Source organism: Stegostoma tigrinum, chromosome 26 (assembly GCF_030684315.1).
Source record: "Stegostoma tigrinum isolate sSteTig4 chromosome 26, sSteTig4.hap1, whole genome shotgun sequence".
NCBI classification, from domain to species: Eukaryota; Metazoa; Chordata; class Chondrichthyes; order Orectolobiformes; family Stegostomatidae; genus Stegostoma; species Stegostoma tigrinum.
In genome coordinates, this window is record NC_081379.1 from 49,416,501 (window position 1) to 49,431,686 (window position 15,186).

Genomic DNA, 15,186 nt, shown 5'->3' on the forward strand with positions numbered 1-15,186 from the left:
TGGGCAGCTAGTAATCAGTGGGGTGACAGTTTTATGGAGTGAGGCTAACTGAAATAAAGCTCTCATATAAAGATATGGACTTGAAATCTGTATCTGTGGGTTTCTGCCAGATGGTCATGTTTCCTCCTACAATCCAAAGATGTGCATGTTAGGTGGATTGGTCATGCTAAAATACCCACAATGTTCAGGATGTGTAGGTCAGGTGTGTTAGCCATGGGAAATACAAGGTTACAGGGATGGGGTGGGGGGGATGAGTTTGGGTGAGATGCTTGGTATAGACTTATTGGGCAGAATGTCCAGTTTCAACACTCTGGAGATTCTAAGGATTTCAGATCTAAGGAAACCTGTTTAAATGGAGCTATCTTTTGGAATATAACATTGGTAGTGAGGACAGTCGAGCTAAAATGTAAAGTTTTAGACTATGACAACTCACCCATTTTCTGAAAATGACCCTTGTGAGCAGTGGAAGAATGGAGGTTACAACGTAAATTTGATTACTTCTTTACCAAAGATGGATCAAGATACGGCCTTATTACTTCTGCAGAAGCAAGATTAGCCAAGCAATTTTTTTGGAACTGGAGCCTGATGATTTGAACGTGGTCAAAGGTTTGAACAAATTATTAAATTCCATGGATAAAGTTAATCAAGAAGTTTATCTATTGACTGCTTGTGAGGTAATGTCAGAATATGATAAATTTAGAAAGACTGAGGGGAGTACGATAGATGAGTACATAACTAAATGCAATTGTTGCATCCAAGACAGTAGTTTCATTTGGAAATTCTCCAAATTGTGCTGGCATTTAAGTTTTTGAACTGTGTCAGAAATATCAAACATTCTAGCTTAGTTGGGAGTTAAATTTGCAGATAAACATACACTGCAAAAACAAATGACAAAAGACTGTAAAAATTCCTGGGAAAGCGTTGCTTCTCAGCAGCATCTGTAGCGTTGTAAGGGCAATATGACAGAAAATGGAGGGCGCAATGTTAAATTAGGGAGACTGTCTAGATATAATGGCAGTATGAAAGGAGGCCTGAAATAAATAGAAATGAGGAAAGAAATGCTGATGATAATTTTAAGAAACAAAGAGAATTTGGGAGTTACAGTAAGTGAGTGAACCCCAGAAATGTTCAGTGTTGTCAAACAATGTTTCAGGTGAGATTCAAAGTGCTACTACACCATGAGCTGGTCCAAATGTTGTGATACAGTATGCAAAACTAAACATGAAACAGGATTTGGAAAAAGAAATGAAGATTCAGATTAAGGAGAATTAATTGTCCTGGTCACAAGAAGTTTCAACCCGTGGTTAATGTATTGGTGGCAGAGTCTTTCAATTGCGCAGCTGACAGACGACTAGACCATAAGACATAGGAGCAGAAATTACACCATTCGGCCCATCGAGTCTGCTCTGCCATTCAATCATGGCTGATAAATTCCTCATCCCATTCTCCCGCTTTATCCACGTAACCCTTGATCGTCTTGATAATCAGGAACCCATCTATCTCAGTCTTAAATATGCTCACTGACCTGGTCTCCACAGCCTTCTGTGGCAGTGAATTCCACAGATTCACCACTCTCTGGCTGAAGAAGATTCCCCTTATCTCCACTCTGAAAGGGGTTCCCTTTACTCTCAGGCTGTGCCCTCGGATCCTAGATTCTCCTACCAACGGAAGCATCTTCCCAACATCCACTCTGTCCAGGCCATTCAGTATTTTGTAGGTTTCAATTAGATCCCCCCCTCATCCTTGTAAACTCCAATGAGTATAGTCCCAGAGTCCTCAAACGTCCCTCATATGTTCAGCTTTCATTCCTGGGACCATTCTCAGGAATCTCGTCTGAACCCACTCCAGGGCCAGTACATCCTTCCTGAGATATAGGGCCCTAAACTGCACACAATACTCCAAATGTGGCCTGACCAGAGCCTCATAAAGCCTCAGTAGCACATCCCTGCTTTTATATTCAAGTCCGCTCAAAACAAATGCCAACATGACATTTGCCTTCCTGACTACTAACTTAACCAGCAAGTTTATCTTGACAGAATCCTGGAATAGAACTGCCAAGTTTCTTTGCACGTCAGAATTCTGAATTTTCTCCCCATTTAGAAAATAGTCTATGCTTTTATTCTTCTCACCAAAGTGTATGACCTCACACTTTCCCACTTGGTACTCCATCTGCCACTTCTTTGCCCACTCTCCTAACCTGTCCAACTCCTTCTGCAGTCTTCCTACCTCCTCAATACTACCTGTCCCTTCACCTATCTTTGTATCATCTGCAAACTTAGCCAGAATGCCCACAAAACACAGAACACCACTTGTCACTGGCTGCTATCCTCAGAAAGATCCTTTCATCCCCACTCTCTGCTTTCTGCCAGACAGCCAATCTTCTAGCCAAGCTAGCATCTTGTCCCCAACACCATGGGCCCTTATCTTACACAGCAGCTTCCTGTACGACAGCTTGTCAAAGGCCTTCTTGAAGTCCAGGTAAATAACATCCATCGGTTCTCTTTGGTCTACCCTGCTTGTTACTTCCTCAAAGAATTCTAGCAGATTTGTCAGACATGACCTCCCCTTGAGACCATGCTGACTTTGCCCTATTTTGCCATACACTTCCAAATATTCAGAAATCTTATCCTTTACAATGGACTCCCAAATCTTACCCACGACCAACGTTAGGCTAATTGGCCTGTAATTTTCTGTCTTTTGTCTTACTCCCTTTTTAAACAGGCGTGTCACGTTAGTGATTTTTCAGTCCTCTGGGATCCTCCCTGACTCTAGCAATTCCTGAAAGACCACCACTAACGCTTCCACTATTTCTTCAGCTATCTCCTTTAGAACTTTGGGGTGTCGTCCATCTGGTCCACGTGATTTATCCACCTTCAGGCCAATCAGATTTACTAGCACCTTTTCCTCGGTGGTGGCCACCATACTCAGCTCTTCCCCCGATTCTCAAATTTTTGGGAGATTACTCGTGTCTTCCACCATGAAGACTGACATGAAGTAATTAGTCAGTTCCTCAGCCATTTCCATGTTCCCCGCTACTATCTCTCCACTGTCACTTTCCAGTGGCCCAATGTCGTCTTTTATATATCTAAAGACTACTAAGTGTGGATTGTGTGACGAGACTATACACTTCAAGGAAGAGGTGTTAATGCTATTTCTCTTTCAGAGGGATACTGCCACAGTGTCACCTTCAGACAGGCAGTTGGTAAGGAATTTTTGAGTCCTCTCTGGATTTTGAATGAAGCAGAATCATAAGTGGACAGGATCAGAGCTCAAGTAGACTCAGGAAGACTTTTAGTTTTGCTTTCTGTCAGTGAGAAGGTCTCCTGCTAACTGCTGAGCTAAAAGCTCAAATTCCTAGCTGCTAGTCTTAGCTGAAGTCTTAGACAGTGAGGCTTTCTCTTAAAAATCAAAAGGGGCAAATTATTTCTTTCTTCTGGACTAGAGCCAGACAGTACGTGAGAACCAAAACCGTATTCTGAATTGCATATTTGGCAAAGGGTCTGTTCATGGGATGCTGCTTATATTGGAATAATAGATGATTAGTGATTAAATAATATATTATCTTATAAAGTGTTTCAGTAGAGTTAAAGTTCTGCCCATTCCTTTTCTTTTGTATTTTAGTATTTTGTATTGTAGTTGTAGTTCCACTTGCTTAAGCTGTCTAACATTCCCCCCCAACAACATATTCTGTGAAGAATCCTACTATTATTTTTACTGTTTAGAACCTGAGCAATGTACAAGATTTCCCCTTTTCACTCACACTTCACATCTCTGAATACGATCACCTACTGGAAACAATTCTGAGGAGTGGAATTAATCTACATTTGGAGAGGCAGGTAATCAAAAACATGTCAGCATGGTTTTCTTTGAAAGGGGAAACCACGTCTGATCAACTTGATTGATTTGTTTCCACAAGAGATCAATGCTTTTTATGTCGTCTACTTGGACTTCAGCAAGGCTTTCAAATGGGTTTCACATAAGAAACCAATAGTGAAGATAACAGTCCATAGGATCCAAAGAAATTGAATAACTAGATCCAGAATTGGGCGAGTGACTGGAAACAGAAAGTGATGGTTGAAGGACGTCTGTGTCCAGTGGGGTTCCACAGGAATCAGTGTTGGTGCCCTTGCTGTTTCTGGTATATGTAAATGATTTAGATTTGAATGCAAGACAATTCATCAAGAAGTTTGCTAATGTTATGAAAATTGACAGGATTGTAAATAGTAAGGATTTCAGGCTTGGATTAAAAGAAAAATACAGGTGGACTGATCACTGGTAAATGGAATTCAAACAGGTTAAGTGTGAGGTGATGCACTTGGGCAAGACAAACAAGGCAAGGGCATACCTGAAGAACAGTAGGACCCTGGGAAGCACTGACAATCAGAGTGGCCTTGGTGTGCATATCCAACAGTTCCTTAAAGTATGAGGACAGGTTAATAAAGTGGTTAAGGCAGTGTATAAGATACTTGTCTTTATATGAAGTGGCACAGAATTTAAAAGCATGGAGGCGATGCTGGAACTGTATAACACATTACTTAGGTCACTGCTAGAGTACTGTGTGTACTTCTGGAATGCAGGTTAAAGAGGGATGTGATTGTACCAAATAGGGCACAAAGGAGATTTATTAAGATGTTGCCTGGGCTGGGCAGTTTCAGTTATAAAGAAAGGCTGGACAGACTGAGGTTGTTTTCCTTACAGATGAGAATGAGGGGATACATGATTGAGGTGTGTAAAATTATGAGGGGAACAGACAAGGTAGACAGGAAAGTACATTCTCCCTTGGTGGAGGGATCAATAACAGGGGACAAAGATCTAAGGCAAGGAGCAGAAGGTTGAGAGATAATAGGAAGAAACATGTTCTCACCGACAGGGTGGTGGGAATGTGGAACTCCTCTGAAAGGATGGTAGAGGCAGAAACCCTCCTAACATTAAAGTGGTATTTAAATGTATATCTGCCAATGCAAAGTGAAACAAGGCCACAGGCCAAGTGTTGGAGAATGGGATCAGAATGGGTAGTGGTTGCTTTTGACCAGCACAAATTCAATGGGTCTAAAGGTCCTTTTTCTGATTTTATGATCTTTCAATACTGCAAAATTCAAGTTTAAGCTGCAGCACTAAAATAACTTTTTTTACTTGCTTGAAGTTTACAACTATTTCTCGGTTCTTTTTACCACATTAAGTATTTGTTTAAAAAAAAATTCTTGCATTTATAAAGTACATTTCCAGGTGTCCCAAAGGTTTAATTTACTTATGAGTTTCAAGAGCATAGGCCAAAGATTGAGGAATGACTGTTACACAGAAATTGATTTCACTTACATTCAACAGTCAGCAACTTTTAGAAGGATAAGACCAAACCTGGTGAAACAGCGTCACTCCTCAGATCATTTTGTGGAATCATTTACTTATACATATTTTAAAACCGTCCTGTTCATGCAGCAAATAGAAAATTAGAAATAAGTGTTTTGTTTCTTACCTGATAACCTTCTGTTTTCTTTTGACACCATTTCAGCAGTGCATTCCTCTTGGAGCCACCATACTCACGAGCCAGCGCTGACAATGGATCTTTCCGCTCTTCCCTGTTCAAAATAAATGGAAATTCAAAGTGGCCAGTTGGAGAGTTTGAATATTAACTTAATTACTTACTGAGATTTTAGAAGAGTATAACTACATTCACATGAACTGTGAAAACCTTCAGTCTACAATGAATTCCTGAAAATGTGGTTTGTCATTGAGAAATAAAAGGTGAGCTGCTCGGGAAGGATAAAAAAAAATCATCATTAGCTGTGGTAGCAGTTCACTGTGATGGATTCGGTACCACATGTCCCAAATTTGAAGCAATTTGAATGAACTTAAGAGTTCCATGTAAGGCCTTAATTATATTTCTGCTGAGACAAAATATTAATGTCATTTTCAAAACAGACAGCAAAGCTAAAAAGTTTTAGAAATAACTTTCCCTCATGTCTTGAAACATCAGTCTTTACCAAAATTATTTCCCAATATGTATTCTTGCTTAATCAAATAGAACATGCTTTCTTGGAAAAATCATACTGCCTGGGGTAAACCAGTTGGTTGGCATTACATAGACAGCTATAAGTCTGTCTGGTAGGCATGGGGGTCATTCCCATTTGGATGGAGTATACTTTCAGAACTTCATAAAACATTCTCAATGGTTTAGGACTACAGAAAAAAGCCAACAGATTTACATACTCTGAGTGTCCAACATTTCAAATGCCAGTTAGCTTTAGAAGTGCAAAGTTGTAAAAAAAAAAGCAACCTTTGTACACGTGCTGTCAGTTCAACAACAACCAATCGGATCGCATAGTGATAACGGCAGGCATCTATCTACAGCTGTCTTATAGCTTCAACTTCCAATAATCTATGAATCTCTGTCTTCAGCATGCTTAACAAGCAAGCATTCACAGTTTTTTTGAATTGGAGCATTCCAAAGGTGAACACATTTCTTCTCATCTCAGTCCTAAATGGTTGATCCCTTATTCTCACATTGTGACTCCATGTCCTAGACTCCCCAGCCAGGGGTAACAGCCTGCTAGTGTTTGTGATCACATCTCTGAAGAATTATATTTGTTTCTCTGTGATCATCTTTCCTTCTTTCAAATTCAAATCCAAATCAATATGGGCCTGTTCTACTCAATCTTGCCTCATATCAATACACACAATTAAGAGAGGGGGAACCTATTCAGCCTCTCGAGTCTGCTCCACCATTCAAACAATGCCATGGTTGACTGGATTGTAACTTCAACTATATTTTCTTGTCTACTCCATACACTGCGACTTCCATGACAATCAAGAACATATGCAACTCCATTTAAAAAATATTCAAATTAACCCCACTGTTACTACTGTCTGGGAAGAGAATACTACATCCTAACCACACTGAAGGAAATAAAAAACCTCAAGTCTTAAATGGAAGACCCATTTTATTTTACGTGTACTCTAGTTCTAGGCTCTCAGCATCTGCTGTTAAGTTCCTTCACTGCCTTGTATGCTTCAATAAAGTTGTATCTTAATTCTCTGAGCTCTAACTGATGAAAGATCATTCCTCAAAAGAATCAGCTGGGTTTCTCTGAATTGCTTCTGAGGTAATGAGAAATTTTCTTAAGTGGGGAAACCAAAACTGCACAGAGCAGTCTAGATTTGATCTCACAATCACCCTGTACATCAGTATTCCATTTCCTTTCCCAATCACTTGCTGTACCCGTGCATACTATTTTTATGAATTGTGTACCAGCACACCCAGATCCCACTGTACTGCAGCATTTCAATCTTTCTTCACTTAAATAAAATACTGTTTTAATGTTTTTCCTACTGTAGTGACAAGCATTTATACACCAAATTTTTTAACCAATGACTTAAACTTTCTAAATCCCACTGTAAGCGCCTTTAGTCTTCTGCACAATTTATTTTCTTATTTATCTTCATGTCATCAGTAAAATTAACAACTGCACATTCAGTACCTGGTGCAGTGGTAATGTCCCTATCTCTGGTCGAGAAGGTCTGAGTTCAAGTCTCAACTTCCATGCAGGTATATCCCACTGGAGTAGAACCAGAAGACTGGAGGGTGGCAAATGTCATTCCCTTATTTAAGAAAGGGAATAGGGATAATCCTGGAAATTACAGACCAGTCAGTCTTTCTTCTGTGATGGGCAAATTATTGGAGAGGATTCTGAGAGATAGTATTTATAATTATTTCGAAAGGCACAGTTTGATTAGAAATAGTCAGCATGGCTTTAGGAGGGGCAGGTAATGCCACACAAGCCTTGCTGAATTCTTTGAGGATGTGGCAAAATACATCGATGAAGGTACAGCAGTGGATGTATGGGGCATATATGCATTTTAGCAAGGCATTTGATAAGGTTCCATATGGCAGGTTCATTCAGAAAGTAAGGAGGCATGGGATTGAGGGAAATTTGGCTGTCTGGGTACAAAACTGGCTGTGCAATGTAAGAAAGATGGTAGTAGATGAAAAGTATTCAGCCTGGAGCTGAGTGGCCAGTGGTGCTCTGCAGGGATCCGTTCTGGGACCTCTGCTTTTTGTGATCTTTATAAATGACTTGGATAAGGAAGTGGAAGGATGGATTAGTAAGTTTGCTGATGACACAAAGGTCGGTGGAGTTGTGGACAGCGTGGAAGGCTCTTGTAGATTGCAATGGGACATTGACAGGATGCAGAACTGGGCAAAGAAGTGGCAGATGGAATTAATTTTGTAAGGTCGAATTTGATTACAGAATACATGGCTAATGGCAGGATTCTCGGCAGTATGGAGGAACAGAGGGATCTTGGGGTCCACGTCCACAGATCCATCAAAGTTGTTACCCAAGTTGATAGGGTTGTAAAGAAAGCGTATGGTGTGTTGGCTTTAATTGGCAGGGGAATTGAGGTTAAGAGCCGTGAGGTTATGCTGTAGCTCTACAAAACGCTGGTTTAGACCACACTTGGAATATTCTGGTCACCTCATTAAAGAAAAGATGTGGAAGCTTTAGAGAGGGTACAAAGGAGATTTACCAGGATGCTGTCTGGACTGGAGGGCAGGTCTTATGAGGAAAAGTTGAGTGAGCTCACGATATTTTCACTGGAGCAAAGAAGGATGAGAGGGACTTGATAGAGGTGTACAAGATGATGAGAGGCATAGATAGAATGGATAGCAAGAGACGTTTTCCCATTGCAGAAATGACTCTTACAAGAGGGCATAACTTAAGGGTGATTGGAGAAAGGTATGGGGAGATGTCAGAGGTCGGTTCTTCACACAGAGGGTGGTGGGGGTGTGGAATGCGCTGCCAGTCGTGGCAAACGAGTCAGATACTTTAGAGACATTTAAGCGACTCTTGGATAGGCACATGGAGGATAGTAAAATGTAGGGTATGCAGTGTAGATTGATCTTAGTAGGATAATAGGTTGGCACAACATCGTGGGCTGAAGGGCCTGTACTATGCTGTACTGTTCTATGTTCTACCGCAACATGTCGAAATAGGATCAGAGATAATGGGAACTGCAGATGCTGGAGAATTCCAAGATAATAAAATGTGAGGCTGGATGAACACAGCAGGCCAAGCAGCATCTCAGGAGCACAAAAGCTGACGTTTCGGGCCTAGACCCTTCATCGATGAAGGGTCAAGGCCCGAAACGTCAGCTTTTGTGCTCCTGAGATGCTGCTTGGCCTGCTGTGTTCATCCAGCCTCACATTTTATTATGTCGAAATAGGCTTTTCTTTTTAAGCATTTGATCGTTTCATCCAAATTAATTGATATACATGGTAAAGAGTGGAGCACCAGCACTGATCCCTGTGGCATTCTATTCGTGCCAGCTTGCGAAGCTGTAAATATACCACTATCGCTATTCTCCGTTTCCTGTTTGCTAACTAACTCTATATCCATGCTAATATGATACATTCTATCCATTAAGCTCTTATTTTGTAAAGTAACCTTTGATGTGGCTCCTTATCAAATACCATTTTGCTTGCTACTTCCTTAGAGAGATCTAATGAAATAATCAAATATGATTTCCCTTTCACCAAACTGTGCTGACTCCACCAGACTGAGATTTTGCACTGCTCTAACCTCCCTAATAACAGATTCTAGTAAATACGTTTTTGTGACAAATCTAAAGCTTTCTGGTTTGTTGTTTCCAGCTATTTCCAGCCATTCGTACACAGAGAAGTTACATTCACAGCTTCCAATCTGATAGGACTGCTCCAGAATCTATGGGATTTAAGAAAATTACAATCATTGTGAGATATGTAAATGATTTGGAGCAAGGTGTAGGTGGTCTGATCAGCAAGTTTGCTGATGACACTAAGATTGGTGGAGTAGCAGATAGTAAAGGGGACTGTCAGAGATTACAGCAGAATATACATAAACTGGAGAGCTGGGCAGATAAATGGCAGATGGAGTTCAATCCGGGCAAATGCGAGGTGATGCATTTTGGAAGATCAAATTCAAGGGCGAACTATACAGTAAATGGAAGAGTCTTAGGGAAAATTGATGAACAGAGAGATCTGGGTGTTCAGGTCCATTGTTCCGTGAAGGTGACAACGCAGGTCAATAGGGTGGTCAAAAAGGCACATGGCATGCTTTCCTTCATTGGACAGGGTATTGAGTACAAGAGTTGGCAGGTCATGTTGCAGTTGCATAGGACTTTGGTTCGGCCACATTTGGAGTACTGTGTACAGTTCTGGTCGCCACATTACCAAAAGGATGTGGATGCTTTGGAGAGGGTGCAGAGGAGGTTCGCCAGGATGTTGCCTGGTATGGAGGGTGCTAGCTATGAAGAGAGGTTGAGTAGATTAGGATTATTTTCATTAGAAAGACGGAGATTGAGGGGGGACCTGATTGAGGTCTACAAATCATGAGGGGTATAGACAGGGTGAATAGCAAAAAGCTTTTTCCCAGAGTGGGGGACTCAATTACTAGGGGTCATGAATTCAAAGTGAGAGGAGGCAAGTTTAAGGGAGATATGCGAGGAAAGTTCTTTACACAGAGGGTGGTGCGTGCCTGGAATGTGTTGCCAGCGGAGGTGGTAGACGCAGACACGTTAGCGTCTTTTAAGATATATTTGGACAGGTACATGGATGGGCAGGGAGCAAATGGCCACAGACCGTTAGAAAATAGATGACAGGTTAGACAGAGGATCTTGATTGGCGCAGGCTTGGAGGGCCGAAGGGCCTGTTTATGCGCTGTAATTTTCTTTGTTCTTTGCATCTACTATGTCAATAGTCACTCTTATTTTTAAAGAATCATTAAGTCCATGAGGTCCTGAGGATTTGCCAGCCTTTAGTTCAAGTAGTTTACTCTGTATCCTTTCCCTGGTGATTATAATTGTTTCATGTTCCTCCCTTTTAGGAATGGCAGTATAGTTCCAAAGTCAGGTTGGTGAGTGGCTGTTGATTTTGTTCCCGTATAATTGCTGCCCGTGTCCCTTTAATTTGGTGGATGTTGGGGGTTTCCGAAGTTGCTGACTATAGACTGTTGGTGAATTTCTGCAGTACATCTTGTCGATGGTACGCATTGCTGCTACTGTGTGTGGGTGTGAGGTAAGTGAATTTGAAGGTGCTAAATAGTGTGCTAACCAATTGGGATTGTTTTAAACTCAATGGTGTCAAGTTTCAAATGTTGCTTTGGCTGCATGCATGCAGGCAAGTGGTGAGTATTTCATCAGACCTCTTTCTTGTACTTTGTAGATGGTGGATAGGCTTTGGGGAGTCTTGGGCTTACTAGCGACTGCAGAATTCCCAGCTTTTGACTTAAAATATAGCCAGGGTATCTTTATGGCTGGACCAGTTCAATTTCTGTAATATGGTAAACCCCAGGATGTTGATAATGTAAAATTCAGCAATGCTAATGCCATTCCATGTTGAGGACAGATGTTCATTCTCTCTTGTTGGAGATGGCTATCGCCAAATACTGAGGTGTGAGGTGTTTCATGACAAATCTGAACAGACTTGCTTACAACATATAGATCCTGCAGAACTCCGAGTGATATTGCGTAGCTGAGATGATTGATCTCAAACAAGGACAATGAGTCTTCCTTTGTAGCAAACACAAAATAATGCTGGAGAAACTCAGCTGGTCTGGCAGCATAGAACATAGAACTGTATAGCACAGTACAGGCCCTTCAGCCCACAATGTTGTGCCGAACTTTTACCCTAAACCTAAGGTCTATCTATGTTGCAGCTGTACAAAACTCTGGGGTGGCCGCACTTGGAGTATTGCGTACAGTTCTCGTTGCCGCATTATAGGAAGAATGTGGAAGCACTGGAGAGGGTGCAGAGGAGATTTACCAGGATGTTGCCTGGTATGGAGGGAGGGTCTTATGAGGAAAGGTTGAGGGGCTTGAGGCTGTTTTCGCTAGAGAGAAGAAGGTTAAGAAGTGACTTAATAGATGACATACAAGATGATCGGAGGATTAGACAGGATGGACAGAGAGAGCCTTTTTCCTTGGATGGTGATGGCTAGCACGAGGGGACATAGCTTTAAATTGAGGGGTGATAGATATAGGACAGATGTCGGAGGTAGTTTCTTTACTCAGAGTCGTAAGGCTGTGGAATTCCCTGCCTGCAACAGCAGACTCGCCAAGTTTACGGGCATTTAAATGGTCACTGGATAAACATATGGATAATAATGGAATAGTGTAGGTTAGATGGGCTTCAAGATAACAAAGTGTGAAGCTGATGAACACAAAAGGCCAAGCAGCATCTCAGGAGCACAAAAGCTGACGTTTCGGGCCTAGACCCTTCATCAGAGAGCATCAGGTGGGCTTCAGGTTGGTTTCACAAATCAGCGCCTCATATAGGGAAGAAGGGCCTGTATTGAGCTGTAATGTTCTATGTTCTACAATGGAGACTACTATGGAGCTAGGAACAGAGTTAACACTTCAAATCCAATAGGACTCTTTATCAAAACACTTTCCTTTGTACTAGGCACGACTTCAACCAGTGCAGAGTTTTTGCCAATTCTCACTGACTCTAAGTTCCTAAGGGTCCTTGATGCCAGACTCAGTCAAATGTTGCCTCAATACAAGGACAGTCGCTCCCACCTCTCAAGTTCAGCTCTTTTAGCCATGTCTGGAACAAATCTGAGATATTGGGAGCACTGTGGCCCTGGTGGAACACAAACCAAGCAGCAAGTGATCAGATTATTATTGAGTAAGTGCTGCTTGATAACAATGTCGATGACACGTTCCTCACTTAACAGATGATCAAGAGTGGATTCGTCCTAGATTTTGGTCCTGATGCACAAGTTTTCAGTGCTCCTGCCAGTGCGCTATCAAGGCCCAAGCCTTCAGCCATTTCTTAAGATCACGTGAATCAATATGCTGAAAACTGGCCTATATGGCATTACAGGCCTCAGGAAAAAGGCGAAGATAGTTACTTTACATGGCACCTCTGGCTGAAAATGCATCAGCATTATCTTTTTCACTAGTGTATTAGGCCCCATCATCAAGGATAAAAATATCTGTGGAACGTCTTCCTCTTGTTTGTTATTTAATTGCCCACTACCATTCATGACTTAATGTGGCAGGGCTGCAGAACTGAGTCAGTTTTAGGACTGCTCAGCCTATACTGCTTCCGTTGTTTGGTATGTAAGTGATCCTAGGCTGTCGTTTCAACATGGTGATATCCCATTTTAGGATAGGCTAGGTGCTGTCCTGTGATTCTCTGAACCAGGATTAAAATACCGTACTGATATTAATTCTACAGCGGTGGAAATGCCGGGACACAAGATTACAGGTTGTGGTTTAAGAAAATTCTGCTCCTGTTGCCCATGGCGTCTTATGTCTGTCCAGTTTTCAGCTATGCATCTATTCTAAATACATCCCACATAGGACTTAGGTAGTACCACTCAATATGTTAGCGGGTATCCTCAGGAACTGTGCAGTGGTTTCTCCTATTGACACTGTCATGGGGAGATGCACATGCAAAAGGTGGATTGAAGAGGGTGAGGCTAAGTAGGTTTTATCCCCCTCTTGGTAGTTTTCAAACCAGCTGCCGATGTCAATCTTGGCAAACATCTCCTTCACTGCTTACTTACGAACATGCCTTTTAAAGCAGTTTCCCAATCTATCGTAGCCAATTCATCCCTCATGCCTACAGTTTGCTTTGTTAACTGAGCTGATTACAATCAATGCCAAGAACACATCTGTTGCAGCTCCCTCCCTATCTCACCAGAAAGCACCTATTTGCTGGCCATAGGAGCAAAGTATGGAGCAAAGCTCTCCAGTACCTTACCCAAAAAGTCATTCTTCATTTGTAAATGTGGCAACAGGTTTCTGCAGGCTGTTTCACCAGGGAACTCTTTAAAAACCAAGCCAAATCCTGAATTTGCTTAATTCTCTCACAACTGTACTTTCTATTGAATGTGTATTGTTAGTGCTATCACTGATTATTTTCTATTACTTTTGTTTTATTCTTTTACCAATTTTGGTTTGGAACCATAAACTGAGAGCTGAGAGTGAAAGATAACTTTTGACTGTTTACAGGTAGAAGAAATCTGACTGTTGACAGTAACTTCCCATAAGTAACTTTTGGAAACTCAGAGCGTAGAAAACTAAGTTCATAAATATTACTGCCTTTATTTGAGTGAACTTTAAAAGGTGGCCCTGATTTACATCTTCAGAAAATTGACCAAAAAAAAATCATTTATGCCTGTGGAACAATGCATCACAGAAACCACTAAGTATTTTATTTATCCCTTAACTGTTTGTTTGTTTGTCTGTCTGTCTGTCCTTTGTGTGATCATTCAAAAAGTCTAGTTAGGAACGTTGGGGTCAACTCTGAGGGCCTTTGGAGGTTTTAATGTTACTGCATGGCGAGTACAGAAGTAGAAAGGCTGACTTGGTTCTGTGATCTGTCTCCACATTGTAAACAAAATCATTAACGATCTGAAGGTTCAGAACTTGTCTTTACAGCAAGTTTCACGTGTGAAATTCTTCTGTTAAATTAGTCAACCAATTATTTAAAAAAACAAGTTCAATAGTTGGTTCAAAGAGAGAAGTATTAAACAATGTGGTGTGCCAACAGCACAACATAATTAGCCTGGCAATCCCTGTTGAGATGGTCATTGCTTGGCATTTGTGTGGCACAATGTCATTAGAAGGTCACAAAAAAAGCATGGTCGAGTTGCAGGGTTGGGGAGTGCAGGTGCAGACAGGTGTTGATATAGGTAAAGCTAGACTCTTAGACAAAAGAGTCCAGCAAGGTTGAAACAACCTGGTCCAATCTTACTAGTAGGCAGTTGAAAGGCAGGTAGAGGTTTGTAACTGTTTGTGAAGTTGGAGAAACATGCAGCACTGACGACTGACTTGACACTGGAAGGTAGAGAAACAGTACAGAAGTAGGGTAGAGAGTGATAGGGGAGAGGCACATCTTGGTTTACATGGCTCAGCACCATTAAATTCACAGGAATCTGCAATAATATTTTGCCCCAGATAGGACAATACTTCAAAAATTTTAAAATGTTTTCACTTGAAACAAATTCCAGTGTAATTTTAGTTTATTTTTAAAGTTCATTTCTTTACTCTTTCCTGTTGGAAATAGGAGGAGTGATATTGAGTTATGTCATATTATCACTGACTCGGACTGCACACATTAGTTCAACAAAAGAGACAGACAGATAAATGAACTGGGAGTGCGTAATAGGTTATATGTCTAATTGGTTTATTCGCCAAGGTTGC

At 41.3% G+C, this 15,186-nt stretch overlaps 1 protein-coding gene across 6 annotated transcripts in view; it reads right to left on the reverse strand.

Moving 5' to 3' along the window:
- Positions 1-15,186, reverse strand: part of specc1la (sperm antigen with calponin homology and coiled-coil domains 1-like a) — a 304,469-nt gene that overhangs the window by 86,191 nt on the left and 203,092 nt on the right. For all 6 annotated transcript variants that reach the window (XM_059655174.1, XM_048555846.2, XM_059655171.1 and 3 more), the window contains exon 13: positions 5,474-5,576. In XM_059655174.1, the coding sequence (XP_059511157.1) occupies positions 5,474-5,576 (103 nt within the window). The remainder of the gene's footprint in view (positions 1-5,473; positions 5,577-15,186) is intronic.